Genomic DNA, 27,562 nt, shown 5'->3' on the forward strand with positions numbered 1-27,562 from the left:
AGATACAAATTTCCCGCGTTTGCCACCGGCGATATTTTTTCCCGCGCTTGCAGCCTGATTGTTTTTTGCACTGTTTGACTAATAGAACAAATGTCTCTGATTTTATACTTTGGAATTCTGGGAATTGTCTTCCAGAAATTAACATTAACCTAACAATACATCGGTCACACTAACTAAACATATTTGACTAACAAAACCAGTTTAAGATATCAGCTGTCGTTAAGTTTGATTTCACTATCCATAACATTAACGCTCAGAACAACTTTTACTTACATATTCTGAAAGCTTGGTGGGAAAGTCGTACAACTTCTTGTATCAACCCAAGTCAAACTACAACGAGTCAGGCACCAGATTTACAGATAAGTTACATGATCCGTCGCAAACACTACAGCACAGCAAGAGCTCAAAGATGGTATAAAAAAAACGTGGTCCAGGTAGCCGTTCGAATTGAAGAACACATATGTACACTTAGTCTTAGAAGTTCCATTATAAAACTGATCACTGTATATGTTTTACTGAACGATGTTTAGCAAGAACTCAGGTTGAACTGACAAGATGCCATAACACAAATAGTCTGATAATATAACTAGTCCGACTACAAAAACTGGTGAATTCGAATATCAAATCGGAAACAACCGAACTGTTGAAATTTAATAAACAAACTCATAAATAATTAACCAAGTTAAAACAAAATTAGTGTCTGAACGTTGTCTTAATAAGCAATTTTTTTACGATTTTCATGGACCTTTTCAGCTTGGGCTGTTTGCTGCCCCATTTTAAACCATGTGAGGATACTCTTGAGAATTCTCTCTTTCAAATTTTCAAATACCGCCCTGGCCAGCTAAAAAGTTCAATTCGCCCTATTCTCCATATCATGCAGTTTCGATTGAGAAGATAATATTAACAAACGAGAACGTGTTTTACCGCATTTCCAAACACCTCGAAGTCTAATCTAGGCCAATCTTCTTGGTGTTTGGAAATGTTATGAAACTCTGTCTCTCGTGTTTTATATATTACTTAAAAGATCTCTGAGTTTGTTGATAATTTTGCGGCCACAGGATGTCTAAAGTGGCGTTCGCCAATGTAGTAAGCTCGTTCACTGAAAGGTTCATTTACAATACAGCGCTGTATCAATCATAGTTATCAATGGAGCGCGTCGATTGATATTTCCTCTGGGGAGATATTAGAAATGTTGTCTTGTTGTTTGCATAAAATACTAATTAAAATTTCTAAAAATGATTATCGCTTTGTGAAAAGTTCACTTCACCTTTGCAGTAAATTTGATTTATCTACACGTATGCATAACTTGTGAAATTATCTAGGAATTACGCGATTATATTCCTATTCTATAGCTTGACGAAGCATGTTATGAAGCGGTAACAACGATTGCATCATTAATAGTATCTATAACAAAATTCTCTGCGCGCCTATTTTTCACGTAATCGGCGCGCGATCACGTGGGTGTCCAATAACAGCTATCCAATATTAACTACTTTCTGTAATAATATATATGAAAAAATACTCGATTCTGATTGGCTGAGAGCAGTGCTGTTCAAGTGTAACACCAGTGCAAATTACACATCGTAATTCTGGATTATGATTGGCTACAAAACAATAGGAAGTTTTCTAAGCCAATGATATCACATAAAATGACGAGAATTTTGTGCCGAAACTTTGAAAAAAGTTTTCTCGAACGAGAAAAAATGGCTTCAAGAAAGATCTTCCTGCACTTCCTCCACGCGAATTTTTTCATGTTTATGTTATTAACAAGTAAAGCGGCTAGTTCAATTTCAGCTTTTTGAAAACTCACTCGTGCAAATTAATTCCAAATTGAACGAGAAAAACCGTATGATTAACTACTAACACTAATTTGATACCTGTAATTGCATACCCACGTGATTCGCACGTCAATTACGCGCGCTTTAATCCCTTCCTTCGCAATGTTTCCTACAGTTTTCAGAACTTATGAAAAGCGCTAAGACATTTTTAATTCCGAAACTTGTTATAGATACTATTAATTAGTAACTGGACCTCGTGTTGTACAATTCAGGGAGTAATCGTGCTCGTAATTGTAGACCGGCCTCGCACTTCGCGCTCGTCCGATTTTGAAGTTACTCGTGTTATTTCTCCCTGAATTGCACTCCACTCGGTTTAATTACTATTACTAACTTTGCAATTGATGACTATGATAACTGTAACGAGAACAATAAAATGATGTCATTGTTACGTACGACAATGACCATAAAAAGAAGCTTTGAATCAAGAGAAACAATGAAAAACCAAACAGTAACGGGAACCTCAAGACAATCGGTTCCATGTCATCAATTCTCACAATTTCTTCTAACGGAGCTATATCACGGATGGAGAATCTCTCGACGTTTAGCGTGCATGCTTTAAGATTCCTCCGTCTAACGCCTCGTCTACACCACGCGGGAAGGCACTTGAAAAGCAGCTTTATTTCTACGTTTAGGCCAAGCGCTCTTCAAACCGGAGGAATTTGAAAACGCCGACTTTGCGTTTTGGTGTGGACGCAAAACGGAACTTTTCGCAAACGATGGCGTTACAACAATCACGTGATTTCCCTGACTGAGTTTTCCTCAAAAACAAAGCCAAAATGACCTGCGATTGTTGCGTTTTTAAATGCCTCCGGCGTAGTGTGGACGGAAAACGTTTGATACGTTTTCAAAGTGAAACTTCCGTCTTAAAATTCCTCCGTCATTAATTAAATGGTATTTTTCTACCTTTTTTAATATTAAATCATTATTTTAAGATTTCAGTCGACGTTGAAGGCTATCGACACATCGTAGAAAAATGGTTTAAAATTTTGTGAAATAGTTCTTTTTCATTCGTTGAAAACTTTTCATTTTGCGCTTAAACAAATTTCAAATGTTGTCATCAACGATAAACCTTGACGGCAATATCGTCTTCTTTTAGCGTCACTCTTGCGCAGCACTCCAGGTTTGTCTTCCGTTCAGCACAGGCACACCAACCTTGTGACTAAAAGCCATCCACAGTATACCATGCCATTAAGTTGGGAGCTTGTCCTGTAAACTTTTGAAGTATGCCTCATGAATTTTACTGACAAACTCTGAGTCATTCTGAAAAGAGAACAAGCACAAAAAGCGGTGATGGTTATTACATGGGTCAAGAAGCCTGGTGCATTCGGTTGAATGGAATTAAAATACATAGGAACTTCCACTGGATGTAACTGAATAGGCCTTTCCCGCATTCCAACAAACAATAGCACCAAGTCGAGGTCAGGGTGGACAAAAATTCAGCAAATGTATGAAAATGTCCACCCCAACCTCACTCTGGTGCTATTGTTCGCACGCACTGAAGTGGAATGCGGGAAAGGTCTATTGAATTTGTCCATTGATTTTGTTGGCCGAAAGTAAACGTAAACTTTGGGCCATCGAGTGCATTACCACAACACATTTCCCTTCAAATATGCTTGAGTTTTCAAACACAATCGGATGAAATCTATTCGTGAATTGGTTTGACCAAGTTTGGTTCAGCTTGTTCAATAATTAAAATCACAAAATGGCCACGAGTCTAACATCCCAACGGCGCGACTCGTCAAGATGTATTGAATTGCTTCAAGGACTTCGACTTGAAATAAACTGCTTAAAAGGCCAAAAAAAAGAAAGATGATCAAACCAATTTGAATAAGGAAGGCGTATTTCAGCGTTGAAACTGTTTTCTTGTTCGTTACCACTTACGTGCAAATGTAACGTTTTGTTTGGTTTGGTTTGTACAGAAAATACAAGGAAGAGACTAAAGGCTACCAAAACGATCGAATGTTTTTGGCCCGAAGAGTCGAAAATTTTTGGCGACCAAAAAAATTTGTGCTGGCGACCAAATCTAAAAACTTAGGAGCCAGCTGGCCCCAAGGTTTTTTTTCTAAAGTCGAGCCCTGCCCGGCCTCAGTACAGAGGAACCGTTGGACGTTAGTGGGTCCTTTGCACGATCCGGTCACATGGTACAAAATCACACATGCTGGGACGCAAGTTGCATAGTGGGACTTCCAAAACAAAGGCAGGTCAAGGTGGACTGGTACGAGTTGCTTTGTTCTGGAAGTCCCACTGTGCAACTTGCGTCCCAGCATGTGTGATTTTGTACCATGTGACCGGATCGTGCAAAGGGCCTATTGTGAACAAACATAGCGCAATTGTTATAAACCTTGATTAAGCGGACACCCTCTATCAAGCGGTCACTTGGGAAGGTCCCGAGGGTGTCCGCTTAATAGAGGCTTCACTGTAGGAGTATTTCTTCTCCACCCTGGATGGGATGCTAGTCCATCGCAGGGTTACCCCTAAGGGAGCAACTTACTTTCAGTAAAACTGCTTGAGCCTGTTCAGAATAAAAAAATCTGTGGCTCTTCTGGTAACCGTTTTCGATTTATAGCCATGCAATAAATTTAGATACCTGTATTACCTTTAATAAATAAGTTAGTGCTTGAACAAGTTGATCTTGAGTCAGGGGGGAGATTTCCATCTTGGGGGGCTGTTTAGGCTGCGGCGGTTGTGTCAGAATAGCTACTTTCCCAGAAGGTTGGAAAGCTAGAGGTGACATGAGAGAGGCCCCCACTGCACCCCCCTGATCCAGTGAAGGTTTCTGAGAAGAATCCTAGAAAAAAAAACAACAATGTATAGCATTGCCAGAACTACGTTTGTCGATTACACGTATATTGATAATTATTTACTATTATTTGAAGTGCTATTCAAAAATGGTTCGCTGTGCATGCAATGGGCTACATCTACCCTCTCTGATTACACCGCCTTTCGATGATACAGTACTAGCCAATATTTAACAATTAGACTACAAGCCTGAATTTTCTACATCAGAAGTGTGGCAGCTCTCGTAAGCTTGTATTTCTATTTGTCATCATAGTGTGGTAGCTGTTATTGTTTAGGGGGTAGGGGTATGGTTTCTCCCGCGACATGCCCTCTGTAGATGAAAAATAGCCAAGTGGGACTCGTTATTCGACCCTTATAAGATCAAAATAGCCACCTTAATTTATAAAATTTATAATCACACAACTCCATCCTGCTTGGAACATTTAATCCAAAGGAAAGAGTCTAAGTATGACCTCCGTCATCAATATCGTGTTAACGTGCAACGTTTTGAACCTTACCATATGAAAAACTCTACATCATACAGAGGATCCATTGTTTGGAATACTTTTAGAACCGTCCGCTGTCAGCGCCAGAGATTATGCTAAAAGGGCACCAAAGTCTCCCACCCTCAGAAACTTGAACTTTAGTGAAGAGTCACCGTGCCGCAAATGAGTCCCCAAATTGACAGTGACTTCGTCTTTTATTGATTTTATTCATTTACGGCACAACTCGTTAAGATATACGGCGGTATTACACTTCAAAACATCTAATAAGATATATTTGTGTTCTCGGTCTGTTTGCAGGCACGAGAAATCGAGATTTTTTGTGAAGACTGCAGATTGGCCGCCCCTCTTGGTTTTTTCAGGGGCTCTGTGCCTCCTTTTCGTGTCCGTCTGCTGCATCGTTCTTGTTCTCTTTTATGGCTTATGGCTTGTTTGCGACGTTTTGGGGTTTTCCTTGAACTGGTTGTTCACTATGATTGCATTCGACAAAAAAGGGAATGCAATCGCAATGCAGACTGGAAAGAGACTTCTTGGCTGGGCGAAAACAAATTACATCATCGCAAAGCACGTACGTATACGAGACGAATTACTTTTTCGATCGTTCGCGATCGTTCGTTTCTAGTAGTTTTGATTCTGGACCAATGATGCGTGGCCTGTTTGGTCATTATGAGAGTTGACGTGCTTTTGTCACATAACTGAGACAACAATTACTTATTCTGTTCCCGAACACGACTTTGAATCGTCGTGGCTTTGGGATGTAACCGTGGGAACAGCGATATTTCATTGGCTATATTTTGATTAGATTTGTCAGTTGACTTTACTAATATTTCCAGTGTTCAGTATCCAACGAAGGTCAAAATTGAATCGATGGAAGAGTACTCTGAAGCCAAGATCTATAAGAGTAAGCCGGAAGTAAGGAACAGCAATGTAATGCTGACTTTTTTTATTCATCAGCGGAAATAATAATTATTGTCAGTCGCACGGAGTTTGTTTAAACCGACACGCGTGCGCAAATGTCACAGATGTTAGCTGATATTTGTGCTTCCAGCTTAGAATACTGGATGTAACACAAGCATTCGTTTTAAAAGTCAGCCTTATTACCAGTAAAAGTGAAAATGAGATGTTTAGCATGAATTTTGAAGGCGAATGAGTAGCCTTTGTCAGTATGTTGGAACTTTTTTCTTTAAAAAAAAAAAAACTTTATTGAATTTGTTGCATGTACAATAAAAAAGAAAAGAAAAGAAAATGGCATCAGCAACTGGAGCAGAAAACAGGACGATGTCCCAATTGATATTTAACCCCAATAAATACTAACAAAATAGTAATTTTAATTATAATCGTAGAGGTAGTAGTATAAGTAGTAATAATTATCATACATTAGACAACGGTCGTAAGACAATACGCGCGCTGATTGGTTAAAAATCGTGTTTCTACTAAACAGTTAGATTATGAGCTCGAGATTTCTATCGCATGATAGTTGACGAGGGCGCAGCCCGAGTTAACTATCATGCTTAGGAATCGAGAGCGAATAATCTAATTGTTTTAGTATAAATCTACTAGTCGTTCAAAACTTTATCTAAACACTCTCCACGGAGACTTGGAAACGTCAGGAAGCGGCCGTCATTTTGTTAACAAGCGCACACTGCTACGCTACTCACTATCTATAAACAGAATAGATAGTGAGTAGCGTAGTCAATCAGAGCAGCATTCGTGATAGAATGCTAGTAGATTTATACTAAAACTCGATAGAAACACGGAACATGTTTTCTATTTCTTAATAGTATACTTTGTCATTATCTTACACATGTCTTAAAACTTCAGCCGTTCACATTAAGATAATGATTTCAGCAGCAGCAACTATTATCACAGGCGCAGAACGCACTCCTAATCCTTGATTACTACTAGTTACTAGTTTTAAGACATTCAAACTACTGTTTTTTTGTTGCTTTGACGCTCTCGTCCCTAGTTCCCAACTGCGAGTACAACGTCATGTCGGGCTAACTTACTGAGCAGCCTCCCCTGGGAAGACACCTCAGGTTGTTCTTTTCGTGCGTGCTACAAGAAGCACCGCGGCAATGGATGCGAACATAGTTGTCACAAAAGTCCAGCCGCCGAATAGCTCTTTATTGATTCTCGGCGAAACTTTGAAAAATTCGCAAAACCCATTCCATCCTCCAGCTTTCGCTATCCATTCTGCCATCTCTTTTCGGCACATGTACTCGGACAGCCATCCGACAACATCTTCTCCGTCACTCATGTGATTATCACGGCGAGACACAGCAACAGTGCTAGCAAAGCAATACAAGGCCACGATCCTACCCCAGTTTATTCCTCCGATGAACACTTCATCAGCAATGACGTTGAACATTGGGGCTGTCACAGACAAATTTTTGGTATCGTTGAAAAACGCTTCGTTCTTTTCTTCCAATTCTTTGCAAACCTCCCGAAGTGTATTAGCAGCCTTGGTGTTCGATCTGTAGGCTAACTCGCCGAGTTTGTGGGAGCAGATGTAGTCGAAAGCCAATTCCCGGCACAAGTTCTCCTCTTTAAGAGGCATTCGTTTGTTTGAAGCGAGAGAAACGTCAGTCTCAGCCATGGGAACTGCATATTCTTTCAACTGGGCTAAACATAGAACAGAACAAACCACTAAGTTGAATACGCATAAAGCCGAGTTACGCGCTATCGCGAGCGACTGTCGCATGCAATTCCTGCACAGGGTCGCTCACAATCCGTCAGTGAAACCATTGATAATTTTAAGTAAATGTATGAAATTTACCGAAAGTTTCGTCCAATAGCGACATCTAATCGTCGAATAATCTCTTGCTTATAATAGTTTATTATAAACAAGCCTACAAGGTCCAGTGGGCCAAACATTAACCCGATTTTCTGTAGCATGAAGCAACTGGGGGCATTGTTTCTCCCCTGCATCCCCCTGGATAGGATGCTAGTTATTGCAGTACTACTCCACCCCACCCCACCCCACCCCACCCAGCATTTTAGGTTTTCGTAAAGGAAAGCTGGTACCCAACTACAGCATACACCTGAGTAGAGAGAAACAAGGCAGAGTCAAGTTTGTCTGAGGAAACAGTCATAGGACAATATGATTCCTGCACAGTTTTCAATGGAATACTGGCGAACACTGGGCAGGATGGAAAATTATATTTCACTTTACAGAGCACCTAAATGCTTCAAGTATACCAAACAAGATGCTCTGTAAGTTGTGGTGGCGGCGATTTTGGTTTTATGACCAGTCACAAATCTTTGAGTCCTTTTGTGAAGTGAAGTCTCCATGGGCTGAGATATTCCCGAGATTATTCTGCGATATAGCTTGCGAACGCAGACGTATTTCCGCTGTCGTAAATCTCTTACTTTTCTGGGGAGAGAAATGACAGCAGGAAAGATGTCTGCGTTTGCAGGCTATCTGAGATATTTTAATTTGTCTGAAAATTTGGTAAAACAACAGGAAGAGTTCAGTACCATAAATTTAGACTTTATCTTGTATTTTAGAACCTTTTTCGATAAAATAGATGTAAACTCCAAAGTATTTACAACATTTCATTCGATCTGATTTGATTTGCAGTCTCCTTAATTTGTAGAGCACTTGTGCTTGGCTATATAAGCTATAAAATTGTTGTTATTATGGTTATTATTATTATGATTACTATTACTGTTATTATTATCGTTATCATTATCATTATCATTGTCATTATAAGTCCTTAAAGTCTTGCCGCTTTTAACTTATGGTGCCGAGTTCAATCCGTGAGCCTAGGGCAGTCATAATTATTATTATTATCATTATCATTATCATTATTATTATTATTATTATTATTATTGTTGTTATTATTATTTACTGATCAGAGATTTTAATTCTGTAGCATTGATCTGCTATCAATGCCTGTATCATAGCTTGAAAAGTCACTTAGGGTAAGATCTTCAGAATTTGCTTCTAATTTTTTAAAACATGTAACCATGGTCACAGATTGCATCCAGTGTAGGCTGATTCCAATAGCCACAAGGCTTAACTGACAAAAAACAAACAAACAAACAGAAAAACAAAACAAAAAAAAACACTAAAATAATAGAGCACAACAATATTTTGGAAGACAAGAGAGCTCTTTAAACCCCATGTGGTTGTTGTCATTATTTGATTGGCAGGAAAGACAGGAAAAGGGATGTTGAGAATTTGGTTGGATGTGGGTGATACCTTCCGTAACATGTACCCCCCTAAATTAAAATAAAATTCCTGTGATTTTGAAGTTAGAATGACCACTGCAGTTAAGGAAGCACCTTAAGTGGTTAAAAAGAAGCCTGAAAATATACCCAGGCTTGAACAGTACTCGACCTCATGACAATGTGATTGCGCTACTCATTGCTCTATGACCTAAGCTAGGATGCTAAATTGGAGCTAGTCAGTAACGAAAGATTTCTCCGAACCACCCCAAAATATGGTTATATAGCCCCTTAAAGAGAGTATTTTGAAATTCTTTACACAGGGGTATGAGACAAACTGGCAATTGACTAGCTCCACTTTGGCATCCTATCTGAGTTGTTATTATTACAAGTCTTGAACTAGAAAATGGTAAAAAGAAATCCTTTATCTTTCAAGATCATTGTGTCGTGACAAACAAGATGATTCTGGGCATAAATGACCATTTTCCCAGCAAATCATAAGAAACTTAAAAAGGTTGGGCTGACTTTTTTCAATCTATGCACCTCTTTGGCTATGAAATAGGGCGATATGAAGTATTAAATTTCGAGATTTCCTTCTATTTGTTAACATGTGGCATTAATATGATCATCACCGTAAACAATAGCAAACATAACAAAGTTATTTGAAGTTTGACGACTGCACAAGTGAGATTTTGAAGAACTTATTGGCAGAGGACAGTTCTGACAGCGAGAGTGATCAATGCAGTGGGGAAGATAACTGATGGACAAAATCAAAAATCCCCTAAACATGAAGCTTGGGCATGTTGGAATAACAGTAATAAAACAACAGTTGGAATTTCATTATCAATGATATTATGTAGGCATTATATTTTGCGATTTTAGTTTTCACGTGTCCTATATTTCGCGAGTATTAAATTTTACGATTTTAACACATAATTTAGTGAGAATAAGGTATATTGGCAAAGAGTTTAGAGTGACTGATTATACAAGGGTTTGGTCAAGACTCGACACTTTAAATCGAGCGATTATCTACATCACTTGCAGACTGTAAAAACACCTTAAAACCAACAGCAGTGCCAGCTGTATCTTTTTGGAAGTAAGGCTCTGTGGTGAAGAGGAAGTCCCCTGTTAAGTGAAAAATTGTGGTGAAGGAATCGGAAACAAGAACCGCGAACACAGCAAATGCAGCTATCAGTTCCATGTGCTATAAACAACGTTCGAAGAATCCCAAAATTAATTTATGGTCCAACATCACTTCACAGTTAAAAACTAAAAGCAGCAAGGAACTTTTCATGATGAACGCTTTAACCGACATAACCTTACCAGGCCCTGCATTGGATGGGAAACCTTTTTACAAGTTTTTAGTGATACGTTTGGAAATGCTGAGAACTCTACAGAAAAACGATTCTCTTTGTTAAACCTTCCATCTTTACATTTACTTTGCAAATGTGGTAGAAAGAGAACTCCAGAGAACAGTAGGTAATCGCATCCATCTGGATAGCCCATTGGCATCATGTCATCTGTCAGCTTTCGTGTCTCTGATCGCAATCGTGCTTTCATTAAAGTTTTTCATGCATTTAATCTGCATTGAGCATTTGATCGCACCTTCACTGAGCCGTCACGGTGCCCTCATCATGCTTACTACATGCCCTCATAATGCTCCTGACAATTATTATGCACAACACAACACATAACAACGCATGATAACCGAGCCTCGATGCACGATAAATTATCGAGTTTTAGCCATTTTGTTCACTTTGAAAACACAGTCAAACACTGGAAATTTGTCTTTAGTTTGGTTGTCATAAACATTTCAAAGTTAATGTGATGATTGATGGAAATTTCAGTTTGGGTGCATCCCCAAAACAGCTGTTTGAAATGGATAGATCTTTTTTCTGTGGAGGCATGTAAGATCGAAACTTTTTGTTTTTGAGAAAAATAAGGCTAAAATGGCAACTATTTAGTTGGGTGCAATTCGAAAACAATGGCTTTTATCTTATAAACTTCGTCCATTTTGTATATTTTTCACACAGCATTATACACGTGGGCTGTGCTATCTTTTTCTTCAAAATCAAGGTTTTTTTAATGGAGGCAGTGATAACATGAAGGTAAATCTAGCGTTGTGTCATGCACTAAAGGTGATCAAGAACATGGGCAAATGATTCTCTGAGCACACATTTGATTTGCTTGATAGCCTGTTGTGTTTTATCTCTAGACAATGTAAAGCAAAAACAGGTTTTAGATCACATGGTTTGCATTAGCTAATGATAATTATCTCTACCAAATTTTGCTGCACAACAGAAAATGGCTGCAACTCCTGAATACCCTGTCACTGTTGTTAGCAATTAGTGGCATTTTCTGAAGAACAGAAGTACGCGTCAGAATACAGTAGATGCTATTCTTATTGAGTGACATGCAAATAAGTAGCATGGTATTCAGTAGTTATTAAACCTTCAAAAAAGGGGCAACTAAATTTATTCTTAAAGACTGATGACTGCTATGCTGGCCGCCTAAAGAAATTAAATTTGTTATCATTGGAAGAGAGGTGATTGTTAGCAGATGATACTTTTTCATGTAAAACTCTTCACGGAATAATTGATATTGATGTTGAACCTCATGTAGATTTCTATAATTAAGGAAACTGATCACTATTCGTTTAGACAAAAGGTGAGATATGTGAGAACAAATGTTCTTAAATATACTTTCATAGAGTTGTGGGAACATGGAACTCCCTTCCCCTTTCCATTCAGGAGGCAACAAGTGTAAATTCTTTTAAAGCTTTAGTCAAAAAGTTTCTTTTATGGATTAGTATATTCTTTGAATATATTTTATCGTTATATCATCTAATATTTATTACTACCATAATTTAATTTGTATCATTATTTTCATTTTAGTACCATTGGTGATTTGCTTTAATACGGGGTCTTTGACCCTTTTACTTCTGTTTTTTTGTGTGACATAAATTGTAATAAATAAAAGATAAAATAAATAAATAAACCTTACAAGGGACCCATCACAAGTCAGAACTTGAGGTGAAATGTTCGCCCACTTGCTCTGGCTTGCATTATATATAACAACCACAAAAGCTCTCTGTGTTCTCTGATTGGCTACTTCCCGAGCAAAACCTTGTATTTCGCCCATTACTGAGACAATTTATTCCCATTTGGAGCCAGGTATGAGCAACTAAACAATATGGCGGAAGCGAAATTACAACATTGGCAAAAATAATATTCATTGTTCAAATCATCAAACGAGTTCGTAACAAGGAAAAGTGCACTTACCTTGACGAAATTTGTCTACCTTAGCACTCAAATCCTTTCTTCCAATTTTTATAAGCAGTTCCTCCAGAAGATCGAGGTTTTGAGGAGAAATCCGGGCATTGCGTTCCAGAGCGTCAAATAAGTGCAACCCGTTCTCAATGCTTTCTGCTCGCCCACGCGGAATGAAATCTAAAGCGAGATATTTCATCTTCTCCACATCTTGTCGGGTAAGTTCCTCCGAAAAATCGAAAAGCAGTATTCTGAAAGGACTCAGGCGATTTTCGTGGAGAATACTCTCCATTCCCGTAGGAAACATTAGCTCAATACTGTTGTCAGTTGCAGCAACGTCGGTCGTCGTGTTTATAAATACAGTACCAACCTCCTTATCCCAGCATGCTTTGCCCGTGAAAGTTTTTTTTCGTGCTACGTAGTGCGCTTCGTACATGTATGCGCTACGTAGGGTGCTACGTATACTACGTATCACGGTGATCACGACGATCACAAACCCCACCTGACTACCGGACGTGACAACCGGACGTTTATAGGGTGTTTTCACTGTCACGCAATAATACTACTAAAAAAAATCAAAAACCATTCAGCGGATAACGTCAAGAAATTGGTATATTATAGAAGATAAAGAAGACAGTTCTCCAAGTTTACGAAGTGTGCGTTGTCCCAAAGTTGAGATATTCGTGGAAATGTTTCGCGCAAAGTTACAGAGCCTAGTATGGAGCCGCCATGTTAGTGTTCCTCTTTGGTACAAATGACGGCCAGAAAATAGTGTAAACATCTGGAACTTACTTTGGTTATCCAGGACACTGATTACATGCACTGGACAAACAAGCATTTAAATAAGCACTTTTCTAAATACTATAAAGTCTTCAACGGCTAAAAATCACGAGATAAATACATATTTTTCGACAAACGCGATCGTAGCTTATGTCACGCACCGCCATAACTCTGAAATTCAAAATGCACTGGTTTCCAAACGAAGAAGGCTATAAAAATACCAGCTTTATTGAAGTGTCAATGTATTTAGAATTAACTACTAATTGGGGACACAGTAAAAAAAGTTAAAATTATTTACAATGAAATAAATAAAAAAAGAAGTGTGTGTACAATCAATCAGCAAAAATGTATGTATAGGTAGTACATAAAAACAGTAGGCATATTATAGGTAGTCTTTAAGAATTACAGAGGTTACAACAATTATTGTTGTTGTACGGAAAAGACGTTAGGTCTTTTTTCCTAATGTTCTTTTTAAATGATTCGATATTCAGAGAGCCTTTCAATTTATTACGTTAATATAAATTTAGTACCTCGGCTAGATTCTAGAATAAGCGGCCATTAAAATCTGGAGCTTAAAAACCTGCTCCCAGTCCCGCAGTCATCTAACATTATACGCGTCCCAGCATGCTTTGTCCGCAATTGTTTGTGCGTTTATTACCGATGACGACTACAAAGCGGACGTTATACTCGTTCTGAGCCAATGTCGTGCCCAGAGTCTTAGTTCCCCTTAACCAGAGGTCGGGAAACGAGTCAGCATGCGCAGTGCGGGGCGAAGACTCTCGGCACCATTCTTGTCTCCAGAGGCCGCACTCCTTTTGGTCAGCACCAAGAATCGCGACCTCTGGGAAGGCCCAACATCGGAAGTCTGCGATTCACGGACTTCCCGTCACTCTGCGCATGCTCAGAGTCAAATCTGACAAATCTGATTGCCTAAGCGTACGAAACTAATTCTCTGCGCATGCTCAGAAAATCGGACCTGGCCAGAGGTTGCGATTCTTGGTGCTGACCAAAAGGAGCGCAGCCTCTGGGGACGAGAATGTCTCGGCACGAGATTGAATTCAACTTCAAACAACAAACATGACCTCGAGGCTCTGGGGAGTAAAGTAAGGATTCGTATGAATTTATTCCGCGGAGCTTAGACATGATGTCTTGTCTACGAGTGAATTTTAATATATCGAAATTGGCCTGTTGGGGACTTTCTCCGTGATGGTCTAATCTAAACACGGGGGGGGGGGGGGTGGGTAGGGAGAATTTGATACAGTTATGTATACCGTCGACTGCGGCTTGAGTTTGCATAATTGTCGAGGGTTCCCTAACCCCCAGAGTGTTTAAATGAGGCAAATACCAAAAAAAGGTTCTCTATTGCTTTTGTAAACTATTTCTCAAAAATAATCCAACAAATGAAGGAAAATGTTGTTTATTCACTTCATGATTGAAATAGATTTTCTTAATACACACTCTGGGCAATCATATTTACTACCTCTTCACTCTTGATTTTTTGTTGTAGATTTAACACTCACTCTGTTAAATTTGGTAAGCATTCCCTTCAGATATTTCGGGCCACTTTTTCGGTCACGTGACGTAGTTAGACCAATTACGTGCGAGTGAAAATATTTGATGGATAATTTATGAGGGGGGTGAATAAGTTTTCAGATAGACGGATTTGGCCTTAAAAGCGCACGGACTGTGGATTTTTGCAGTAAATCGAGTGGATGCGCGAATTTTGAAAACACAGTGGATCGTGGATCAGCCGTGAATTTTGGAGTGGATTCCAGATTGTGCCTGTCTTAATTTTCGAATCTTGGGTCCTAAATGATATTTGGATCATAGTTCTTTCTTCAGCCTTGGTAAGTATGTTACTGAGTTCATCCACATTATTTCTTTTTCCGAACGAACCTCATTTAAACTCAGGTGTGAGACTGTTATTGGAATTGTGCTGTGTTAAAGTCATCAAGCATGTTGCACTCTTTACTATTTATGCGAAATTAACCGTGGCATTCACATTTACCAGTTTACCTTTGAGCTTTTACACTTTGTTTCCGGATGTGGTTGTGGTTTCGGATTTGAACAAAAATATTGGCGAAAATAAAAAGGCACGGATCGGCGGGGCTTGCATACCCCTATTCATCCCGCTCATTTATAAAGCCTGGTATCTGTGCTGTACGACTGACATTGATTGATTGGCGGTGGAAAGCTAGCACTATTGTTGCCAATCATGATTGACATGGCAAGCTGCTTTTACAAGTGCTGGTGCCTCTTTCTCTGTCCTTTTTTGTGGGAGAGAGCGTTTTAACTACTGTTTCTGCTGGGGGATAGTAGTCCTTTTGTTTGTCCATCTGGCAGAATTTTATAGTCGGTTTTCACCATTCAACATTCCTTTCTTGTAGCTCTCAAATAAGTAGGCATATAAACAGTATTCTAAAATAACCCAATAACCCAACGGAAACAGAAGTTTGATACACTTGAAATTAATTCTTTGCCAGCACTCTTTTGATATTTGCTACGCAATAAACATGATTTTTATACAGTCAGACCAGGTCAAGGGAACCCCCCCTCCCCCTCCCCACTAGGTACCATAATGGAAGGATTACAGGCAGGCAGTGTAGGACATGGTTAACGTGACAGTATTCAACCAATCATGTACATGCTCAGCATGTCTAAATTACTACTTAGATGTAAGTGAAAACAAGCTTTTGCCACACAGTTTTTCAAGCTGTCTGACAAAATTAAACAGTTATTTCATTTCTTTCTGAAATACACAGGGCTGTCATTAAGGGCCATAACCCGTAACACCTGTTTCGACCGAGTATGCTTGATGTTCCCTGTGGAAAATGCTGTGGGTAAAATTGCTTGTTATTGATGGAGTTCAACCATAAAGTAACAAATTTGCTACGGGAGGGGGGGGGGGGGGGGAAGAGAATAAGGCTACAGGTGGCTAAACACTTACTGATCATGATGTCCAGCCCTGATAAATTCCACGATTTAAAAGTAACAATACAAACTCACCTTTGCCTGGGACACTGGTGTGTTATGTGAAGCAACTGGTGATTGTGTGGCTAATGTATCTACACTCTTTACATCCTTCTTGTCATTCTGAAATAACTAATTAAAAACAAATGATCCAAATACTTCAATGACGAAGCTCTCTTCTCTAACAAATGCTCATCAAACAGTTTACTTTTACAGTTCCAGTCTTGAGCCATCAATCTTCTGAACTTTAATTGTATTAAATCAAGATTAGAAATCATTCCTCCTCCCCCTTTCCTGTGCTGTTAGTTGCTTGTTTGCTTTTTTGTTTATTTTGTAATTTCAAGTTTTCCTTTCCTTTTATTTTTTTTCTTTCTCTTTTTTTTTTATTTCTTGTTTTTTATCCTGTTTGATTTAATTGTAGCTAATGCGTGTTGTCAGAATTAATTAATTACTTTATTTCATTCGTTTTTCTAATGTAAGTAAGTAACACCTGGTGCAAATAAGTAATGTACATTGTAGTGTCGGAGTAGCCATACCAGAGTACTTTTTTACTGTAATTTGTAATTTGTGATACCTGTAATTTGTTAAAGACGTGTTACTTTAAATAAATAAATAACCTCATTCAAAACAAAAAAGACAAAACAAAAAACAAAAAAAATTAATCTTCTGAACTGATTGTGAAATGTATGCAATGTTCTGGGGTTAGTTATCAGACAGCTGCACTGTAGTTAATCGAGACAAGATATTCCACTTGATAATTGCAATTTATTTTTGGTGTCTGCTTGATGGTGTAAGCTTGACAATGGATTATAAAAATAGTAGTATACTGTCAGTCTTAATTATTTATTTACTTATCTATTCGTTAATAATTTACATATCAATTACAAATACTATCATTGGAAATTGCAGTTACTATCATAGTATGTAATGTATCAAACACGAGAAACAGTGTTTCACCGGGGTATCCAAACACCGAGAAGAGAGTTGAAAATACGACGTGCAGCGGAGTATTTTTGACGAAATTCAAGGTGTTTGGATAGCCGATGAAACACTGTCTTGAGTGTTTGATACATTTTCTCGATCAAAACAAAAACTAAGGAGTAAACGGAGAGGTAAAATCGTCAAAATCGATGCTAATTAAGACCGGGTGTTCAAACCTCCTTCAGGGTTGTGATTTTCTTTGTCTTAACTTGATGAATTACTTATAAGTCTGAGAAGTAATGGTCTAGGGGTGCATTTTGCATGTATTGCTGGCCTACTATTTTACATACTTGCCAGCATAGGCTAACATAATGTAGTAAAGTTTGGAGGATGGCTAGCATCCTTGCATTGTGTGATCTCTCAGCAAGACACACCAACAGCTTTGTGCTGAAGAGACCTCAGATCAACATCTGGCAGAATTGAGAAGCTGTTGTGTTGGGGTCTTGCTGAACTGGCAATTATACTAATTTTAATTATTGACTTAAGTGTAAAACTATTAACATGTTTGTACATGCATTCTGAGGTCTGACCAGAGGAGTTCTGACTGTACCTTTCTTTGAGCCCCTGGTTTCCCATTATCAATTGAAGAATCATCTTTTGTCCTTGCTATTGGTCCTGAACCAACTGAAATCATAATCAAGTCACATGAATTTTTATTACCACAAAATGTGCTAATAGCAACTTTGTAGACCAGAATAAATAGTAGCACAAAAAAGTTGCCTGTATACTCAAATATACCGTCCTGTAGTTTTCTGAATGTTCTACCACAGACTTAAATCAAGGGGAAATTGTTGTTTGTCAGTGAAAATTACTAGCTAATGAAGTTGACAGTGTTCTAGTTAGATGTACATATACTGTACATGTACATAGTTACAATTATTATAAAAGTCAGTGGTATACCGAGTGGTAACAAATTGATAAAAACTTTATGATATCCTCACATGTGAAGATATCGTGTTTGATAACATTTCTCTTTTGTCCCTTTAACTACACTTAAATTTGTTGATGTATGTTTCAAACATCTTCGAATCTTGTTCGGTCGTCTTCCGCAATCTTCGGCAATCTTCAGTAACCTTCGCAAAATGTTCGGAAATCTTTGGAAAATGCTCAGAAACCTTCGTCTGGCCTTCGGAACAATTTTGGATAATCTTCACAAATCTTCGGAAAATCATCAAAAACAGCATCATCAGCATGTCTATATAATAAAAAGAACATTGTACGGTAGCTCAAAGATATGAATTTTATGTTCTTGTGGCAAAAACAATATCTCACGAGTGAAATATTGTTCTTGCCAGTCGAACATAAAATTCATAGCTTCTCACCACTGTGTAATATCCTGTATGTATCTTTGCTGCGAAACCCAGAAAACCAGAAATATTTCTGGAATGTTATAATTGTCTATCAACTGAAGGGCAAAGCCAAAAAGGTGCAAGAAAGCTAAACAGTACTGTGGTAACGTGGTCTAAATTTGCCTGAAAACAATCTCCATTGTTACAACCATTTTGGATATTTTTTTAATTTAAAACACATCTCCAATTCACCCGCTTGTAGAAGAATTCAATCGACAACATAAATAATGCAAGCTTGGCAAAGCCCTTTCCTACCTGAACTAGTAGGGGCTTTCATATCTGACAATGTGAGACTTTTAGCTTTTTCCATTCTCTTGCTTGACTGTCCCTCCCCTCCTGGTAACACACCATTTTCCTGTCCCTCCCCTTTGGGTGTTGTTTTCCCCATGGAAGAAGGTGATGACAGGTAGGGGGCAGGGGTGGAGTAGGTACGTTGTTTTTTTGGTTGACTCTCCTGAGTTTGGAACAGTTTTTGAAGTTGCTCCATTTGGAGTTGGTTTTGTTGAAGGAATTTCTGCTGTTGATCCTTTTGCTCTTGTGGTATCTGTTGCTTCTGAGATGTGCTTGATGAAAGAGAAGCATTTGCTCCACTTGGACTACTTGTCTTTGACTGCTCATACATCGAAAGAAAAAAAACAGCAAGAGTTTAAAAATATTCATGCTGGACCTACATGCACTTAACAAATCCTTCAAACAATTCAACTAACATTATGATTGGGTCTTGTTGCCACATGTTACAGCCAAACGTTGGAAGATGTGGCATAGCTACCTTGTTGAAAATTTTCATCTAGTAGTATCATAGTTCAACTACCCTTTAACAAGTACTTATGAAGTGATCTAACCATTCCACCATTTTTATCTACTAGAAAATAATTTGTTCCACATTAGATGAAAATCTAAGTAATGTTCAAAAGGTTTCAAATGAGTACAAAAACAAAATTCTACCTTTTCACAATAATTTGTCTTTTTTCATGTTATCATTTATAGCAAGTTTTCTTTTAAAGTAGACTGTCAGGCATATAATTATTATTCATTAATAAAGGCATGGAGGTGTAAACTGTACATAGTCTGGCTTTAAAGATGATTTCCAGTCCGTACTGCGCACCCTAAAGAGTTTCTTTACATTTTTTGTTTTGTTTCATGTAAAACATCACAAAATGAAATCATTTTGCAACTACTTGCATGAAGTAAATGTAAAGTTTCAGGTCAACTTCCATTATGGATGCAAGACATGCAAAGCTTTATGCTTCGTTCTTTCTTGTATCACTTGATAAAACAACTTCGCAGCTGTAAAAATCAATGAAGCTGTTGGAAAAGAACTTGAAAGGCCTCAAAGATCAGGTATGAGATAACATCGATGCGCATTCCATTGAGTGAGACTTACAAATGTTTATAAACATTAGGGTGCTGAGACTGCACAGTACGGACTAAATATTATCTTTATAAACCATTTATAAACCTTTGAACAGGACATGTTAAATTATAATGATACCAACCAAAATTTTTCAGGTCACCCATCCCTTTCCCGAATCAGCAGGAAACCCAACTCATATTCAGTTAACAACACATCAATTTTTGGACTCAAGAAGGAACACTTATCACAAAGTCCTACCTGATTGTTAAATCTCTCCTGTGCCTTTGCAAACAGCTGCATTATATCAACTTTTTCTTCTGAAGCATTTGTTTGACTTTCCTTTGAACAGAAGATATCACAAAATTTGTGTACACTAAATGGTTGGATTTAGTTAAATTAATAATATTTCATTAAAGGTACAGAACGCAATTCAAATATATCCATTCGTTAAAAATTCTTAGAGAGCTGGGTGCGATAGAATCTTGTGTGGGGGAGATTCACTCTAGGAAACCAATTTTACCTTTAGAGAGAAACCCAAAGTTTTAGGGAGGGAAGGATTAGAAGCTAATTATTAATTTATTAAAAACATTTTTGGTAGTGGGGAATCAAACCCAAAATTTAAATGTGGAATCTTGAGATTCAAGTACACCTACAGGTACAAGCAAACCCTTTAAAATAATAGGGTGGGGGGATGGGAATTTGTCCACCTAATTTATCACAGGCTGTTCACGATTTAACAGTAAGAATACAACGCTTTGGACAAGCAGACCTCAAATTTTGTTTGCCCTAGTCAAGTCTTGGAAGGTATACATTTTTTTTTTTATGTTTGTTATTTTGTTGGCAGAAATTTGCCTGGGCCCTTGCCCAGAGGGCAAGTGAGTTAATGAAAATTACTTGCCCGGCAGGAAAATCTACTTCTCTAGAACATTACTGGATGGCACTTTTTTCAAGCCCCACTGTTTGTCAATGAAACAGAAAAAAATAGAATTACCAGGTGAGGACACTTAAGAATGGGTTTCTAACAGTTTTATTGTTAGTCCAGGGCTCAAAATAAACTTGAGTTCCAGCTTGCCCTTGGACAATTTTGCTTGCCCTGGGCAGCTTGCTCTTTTAGTTTAGTTCATACATGGCTTGCCTAATCCCTTGCCCATTGGGTAAGAGAGAATGAAAAGTTACTTGCCCGGGAAGAGAACCTACTTGTCCTGGATGCCTGGACAGCACTTTCTTCAAGCCCTGCTGTTACATGTAGTTGACAATAGATTGTGGTAAGTAATATGTACCTTTCTCATTTCTGCAGTGGGATGTGGATTGACTACAACAGGGCTTCCCATCACACCTGTCTGAGAACTAAGCCTTCAACAAAAAAACAAAGCACCAATCATTAGCTTATGCTAAAGGAAGATATTAATCATTAGCCTTCTGCTGATTAAAACTTACTCACACAGCAATGACTATAAATTACAATCCATCGAATTAAACACTAAATTTTACTCACGTTTCCATCAGTGTTGCCAGCCTTTTACACTCATCACTGTCATAGAACCAAATACCAAATATGCCTTCTGAAATAGTGATAAAAATCAATATTAATAATGAGTTCAGTTTTTGTGTTGATTAGAAAGATCAAGATTATAGAAGTGCATGTACATGTACATACAGTCTTTCTAAAAAATACCCTATGTTTCATATATTTAAAACAGCAAGAGAGAATATGGCTTACTATAGAAACTGACAAAATCAAAGGTAGTCACATCCAGTTATGGCCACAGCAGGGAGATCTAATGATCCCATACAGGTGTACAATGCTAGACCAATGTGATAGCCAGCTAATATTGTTCATGACCAATTTCACTTTTAATCAACAGGACAGCAACAGATCAAATTACAGACCCTGTTGTCCCAATTTATTTATAAAAAAAAAATGAAATGTGAAATCCTAGGGTGTGACTTGTAAGAGTACCGTACATAATTGAAACACTCAGGAAGCTAAGTACTGTTAGTGTTACAAGTATCGTTGTAGAGCAGGGTTGTTTCCAGACAAACCTCAGGATCGCTGGTAACAGCAACAAACTAATTTATTTCTGAGAGGTAACTTCACCAATTTACAGCACTAAGCTTCTTCAAATTTGAACCAATCTCTCCTACAGAAGAAACTCTCGCTCTAATATATATGAGGCTTAAAGTTCTAGAAACTTCTATTAGGCGCTAAATTATTAAGTAGTTTGACACAGTTTCTAATCTGAGTAATTACATAAGGATCAGAATGTTCTGGAATGTCCTTATACAAATTCGTCACCGCTGAATGACTTCCGGTTCAAGATTGTTCCAGAACTTGACTTAGACAATTTTTCGTAACAGTTAGCAACTGTTTGTGATCAGTATTCTTCCACAAATGTTAGTAGGGTTGATCAAGTCTTCATGTATACTCAAGCTAAAGTCCACCAAAGGATATAATTTGCCCGTAATCAGGGGCTTCACTCAGCAGGAGGGTAACAGGATTTTGCAGGTGGACAAAACTTTTTGAACTGAAATTCTTTATAAGAAAAACTTTCCTCTACAATGTAGATGGTCAAACCAGGCAGCCAAAATCATCTGGCTCACACCCAGTCAATTTGCCTGGTGCCCAGCCCTTAATGAAACCCCTGCATAATGCACTGTTGCTTTACAGTGTGCTGTGTCAAGTTGTGTTTTTACTTACTGGTGTTATTTCTGTATAACAGAAAAGGATCCTGAAGTTTAAACTCCATGTTATTTGTTATTGGTTCCATCATATTATTCATGTTTAGTCTGTTCATTATGAAGAAAGCACTTGTTGGAGTTGTGGACCTAAGAAGAGACGTAAATTGTGTGACAATTAAACTTAGTTAGTTACAGTCTGTAGAGAATGCAATGAAGGACACTTTCTGTTTGAAAGAGTTAATATGTGATACTGAATTGAAAATTGAAAAGCAGCAAAATCAGTCTCCCAGATAAATAATTGAATATAACTTGTACTGATTGCAGAAATACATTTTGAAATAAATAATTATGTCTAACAAGTAAGAAAAATAGTTATGTATAAATCATTATTATGATTATTATGATTAATCATAGAGCTTGACTATGTTTGTAGCTGATATAACACAAGCTCTGATTGGTTAATAATCCCATAATACCCATAAGCCAATTACAGGCCTGCAAAAACAAAACAAAAGATAATTGAAGAACCATTTTATGAGCCATATAGTAAACTACTTATTTACCTGGAACATTCAGTCTTCACCCTGGGTTCATATGTACATTTAGTTAAAGTTCAGGCATAAAAGAACTATAATGGCATGCTTACCTACTATAAACAAACAAAGCTCCTTCAACTTCTGTTTTCTCCTAGAAGAAAAAGATGTTAATTTAGTGAGAGAAAATGACACCAACATGTATTAAGAACATTAAACTTCCATTATTATTTTAAAATTGCCTGAAAGGTGAAAATAAACAGTAGCTCATAACCTTCCATTTAGTCTCGGAAAAAATTTCATCGGCATGCTTGTAAGATTTGGCATTTTGATGAGTGTCTCCTGTGATACTGCCAGAAAGGTGATTAGAAACAAGTGCTGTACATGTGTATGTATATGTGGCCCAATGAAGACTTAACCACGAATGCTTCTGCTCTCACTAATAATAGACAAGTATAAATCTACTAGCGTTCTATCATACATGCCGTTTTCTGACTAGCTACGCTACTCACTATCTACTCTGTAATGGATAGTGAGTCGCGAAGCATTGTTCCCTTGTTAATGAATTGAGGGATGCTTGTTGGTGTTTTCGAAGTGTCTGTGAAGAGGATTTAGAAAAAGTTTTGAATGACCACTAGATTTATACTAAGACAATTAGATTATTCGCCCTTGATTTCTATGCATAAAAGCTGACTCAGGCTGCCTCCTCGTCAGCTATCACACGATAGAAATCTGGAGCTCATAATCTAATTGTTTATTAGAATGTACAAATATAGCCTCCAGCTGATTTGATATTTCACTAGATGTCAAACTCACCGGGAGTGATAAGAGGTATGTCAGATGTATTCACAGGCTAGAGCTAAAATTGATTAAGTAGACTTCATCATCTTTTACTTCAATTCTAATTAATATATTTAAATCATGGTCCCATGTTTTCTGGATGAAAAATAAGGGGTCCAGAAGGGGTAGAAGGGTTCCAGAAGGGGGTTCAGAAAGGGTCCAGAAGGAGATCCTGAAGGGGGTCCAGAAAGGCTCCAGATGTTTTAAACCGACACAGCACCCCACTCCTGTTGCCTCAACTTGACCATGCAAAATTTCTCTGCCAACGCTGCTTTGACTTTTGCCTGTCCCTGCAAAAACCTCTCTTGTACTTCTGTGCTGACACTTAAAATTTCATCTTTAGAAAGAATAATTATTCTTTCTGCCGTGTAAGAGAATACCAGATTGAGGCTCCACCAAATTATTGGACAAAATTGTGTGATAGTGTTTGAAACATACCAGCAGTTCAGACAATTGCATAACATGTTAAACAATCATTCATTGCTTGTTCAGCGCTTTTATTAGAAGCCTACATGGCTGAGTTTGTCAACAAAACTTCAAAAGTGTAACCCCTACAACACTTACTGCCTACTTATTTCTCAGTCCAAACAAACTGATAAAATATTTCTTACATTTACCTTGCCTGTTCATGTATATAAAAGTGTACACATCCATCAAATACGATTGCAAATTGCAAAACATTCAGCCATTTTCAGCAGTATCGTAATAAAACTTTAACCTTGCTTTCAAACTATTGCCATGTGGTCAGTTGAGCAAAGATGCTGTCAAAGTGTGCTCCCGTATACAGTCTGGGCAGACTGATTTGTTTACATTCTTTTGAAAGAAACCACGTACCAAAACAGGCATTTGAATAAATTCATTTGACTTCAGAATTGTTCTTTCATAAACCTATTGTGTTCTTCTTTGCTTATGGATGAATATCAACTGCACAAAACGAAACGCTTCATTCCAGTGATGAAATTTCGCCAGTCAACCCAACTTATTCTAAAACTTTAGGGTCTGAAGTCGCAGGTAAGGCCTTGTCATCTTCGCAATTTCTGGAAAGTCATGAGCCACGCAAAGGGCCATCAATCAAAGAAATGAAAGACTTAATCTGTTCATTGTTTGGAAATTCATTCGGCCTGTTCACAGTTTTTACATTAATTTTGCAGTTGTGAAAGAAGCCAATGTAAGCTTACTTCAGTAAACCAAACAGAGATAAATCATTTACGAGCAGCGAGCGAAAAAGATCGGTTCCAGCATATAATTGATCATCATCGACTTTACTAACTTTGATGCCCAGAAAGCTGGAAATCGTATTTCCAAGAGTTTCAATTTCAGACCCCCCTAGCAAAGGTGGCCTTGCGGCCACTGCTATATCCTGAGCCGCCTACTTTTATACTGGCAGACATCTACTTCAAATGTTATTGAAAGCACTGCTTGTTATCATTTAAGCTTATTAATAGTTCGTCGGATTTCACTTTATCAATTAATTATTAGACAGTTAAAATTTACAAACGTCAGACCTATTTAAATAAATCGACACAACAACTACACTGTAGTAAAAGAGAATATGGAAAGAAGCTGAACTCAATAACGTCTAATGCTTGACGTTCTCCTATTATAAAAACAAGTTAGACTTAACATGCTTTTTAAGCTTACAATGTAAAGCTGTCAGACGAAACCGAAAGCTAAAATTCACCATCGTGTTAACTATGCGTCGAATACTACGTACCCAAGCTTGCTTTTCCCCATTGAACTTGTAAAGCGCCACTTGTGAAGCTGTGTCTTCAATATTCACCACATATTGATCACATTTTTTGATCGCACTGAGGTTTAGTTTTGCAAACGAGTTTACAGCCCTTTCCGCCGCCATTTTAAAAAGTAATTGGATGTTATGTGGTGTAACAGATCACCAAGTAGACACTCAGCCCCAGGTCCACAGTGTCTATGTGGCTAGTGGCGGGGGCCGGGGAAGGAGAGCCTGCCCGCACCGCTCATATCCGTTTATTAATCGCTACGGCTGGCGCTGATACGGCTGCCGGAAGTAAATTTTCCCCAAAATGAGACACCGCGCATGTACGTCGGTTGCATCTAGCCGTAGCGTGAAATCTGACTACGTGAGTCGGGATGTTTTGTCGTAGTGGCTACTACGTCGGGTTTATTTCGCTTCTCTGGCCCTTTTCAACGGACATCTCGGCACTTTAAGAATTCCATTGGATACTATATCCTTTAAACTCAATTTAAGTCAAAGATTGTGTCAAGGTTGCCTTTCATAAGCTTGTAAATCCGTATCCTGAATTTACGGTAAGTTTTGGCAAAGGTGTTGGAATGGCGAAGCGAGTCAAGTGAAATATTCGTGTTGAGCACGAGGTTGTTTTTCTTCGGTTAAGTTTGCTTTGAGGGTTTAGTGAGGATGTTTTATATCGGATAACTTGATATATTTGTGTTCTTCATTCGATATTTTTTGAGATAGTTGTCTCTGAAATTATATATTTCATCCATCAAATTGTTATGGTACAAAGTGTATGGCATATTCGCTTTCGCTCAGAAATAATCTGTTCGTCTACCGAATAACGGCCATCGTCCTTTGAGCGAAGGCATTTGGCTGTGAGAAACTAAATAAAAGAGATTTTAAACTCCTTAGCCGATGTTCCTTTCATCTTTGTATTTCGCTTTACTCGCTAAACTTAAAATTTGGCAGACCACCGAGACGTACTCTCCCCAGACCTTTCCAGTCACGGCAGCCGTAGTAGCACCAGCCGTAGTGATTTGCTTAAACTCCCTATTTATTTAACCCTTTGAATACCAGTGCGTAATTAATGTTCGTGCTCTTTGTACCACTTGTGACGTCATCAATGTAAATGTCATCAGATATTCTTGATAAGCAGATAGTAGTGCTAGGCTAGGCCTTTCCATTCAATGGTCAGGTTTAGATATCGACGACATTCCGACGTCGCAAATCGAAAAACAACGTTATCAGTTTTGGTGCCAAAACGGTGGTAAAATGGTCCACAACGATTGATCGAGGTCCATTTCTAGGCTTAGCCCGTAATTAACATCCAACTTTTCACGACAGCCAGAAAGAACATGTAGCGCAAGAGGTAGCCAGCGTAAAAGGGCCGAGAAAAACAGAAAGGAAAGGGGCAACAAACAAAATTGAGAACGGTTAATGGCAAAAAGTCCAAATTTTGGCTTATGCGCATGCCCGGAATTGAAATATTGCTCAATTTTGTACCTAATCCTCGAAAAATCTCTCCTTTTAGTAAAAAAAGCTTTCTTAGCAAAACTTAGGCTTATTTAGCGTCATGGCAGCTAAAAAACCTGACCACACGATTAGAAACGGTATTTTTGGCGAAAGTTTGGTATTCAAAGGGTTAAAGATAAACATACCTTTATCGATCGTATCCTTTTGTTTTGTGGCGGCCATTTTGGACTTTTAAAATTCAAAATCGTAGTCAGCCAGCCTGGGTCTGAATTCGAAATTTAGGCGAGTCTGGAACGGCCGGGAAAATTCGCAAGTTCTTGGAATATTCGGT

General features: G+C 38.2%; 1 protein-coding gene across 1 annotated transcript; it reads right to left on the reverse strand.

Moving 5' to 3' along the window:
• Window positions 1-135: 135 nt before the first annotated feature.
• Window positions 136-27,541, reverse strand: LOC145460165 (uncharacterized). Its single transcript, XM_081444900.1, has 11 exons — window positions 25,759-27,541; window positions 23,318-23,358; window positions 22,691-22,818; window positions 21,488-21,554; window positions 21,273-21,345; window positions 20,251-20,331; window positions 18,894-19,248; window positions 17,840-17,913; window positions 16,345-16,440; window positions 4,435-4,626; window positions 136-3,098 (listed from the first exon to the last, which is right to left on the reverse strand). Exons 1-11 carry the CDS (start codon window positions 25,897-25,899, stop codon window positions 3,027-3,029), a joined length of 1,320 nt encoding a protein of 439 aa, XP_081301026.1. The 5' UTR covers window positions 25,900-27,541; the 3' UTR covers window positions 136-3,026.
• Between the last annotated feature and the right edge of the window lie 21 nt (window positions 27,542-27,562).

The sequence above is a fragment of the Orbicella franksi genome, chromosome 11 (assembly GCF_964199315.1).
Source record: "Orbicella franksi chromosome 11, jaOrbFran1.1, whole genome shotgun sequence".
NCBI classification, from domain to species: domain Eukaryota; kingdom Metazoa; phylum Cnidaria; class Anthozoa; order Scleractinia; family Merulinidae; genus Orbicella; species Orbicella franksi.

Excerpts from the sequence above, each read along its gene's own strand:
- LOC145460165 (XM_081444900.1), bottom strand. The coding sequence starts at position 25,899 with ATGGCGGCGGAAAGGGCTGTAAACTCGTTTGCAAAACTAAACCTCAGT. Across the intron at positions 21,555-22,690 it reads GTTATACAGAAATAACACCA|AAGGCATATTTGGTATTTGG; the intron begins GTAAGTAAAAAC and ends TCACTATTTCAG. Across the intron at positions 21,346-21,487 it reads CTGGCAACACTGATGGAAAC|GCTTAGTTCTCAGACAGGTG; the intron begins GTGAGTAAAATT and ends TTTTTGTTGAAG.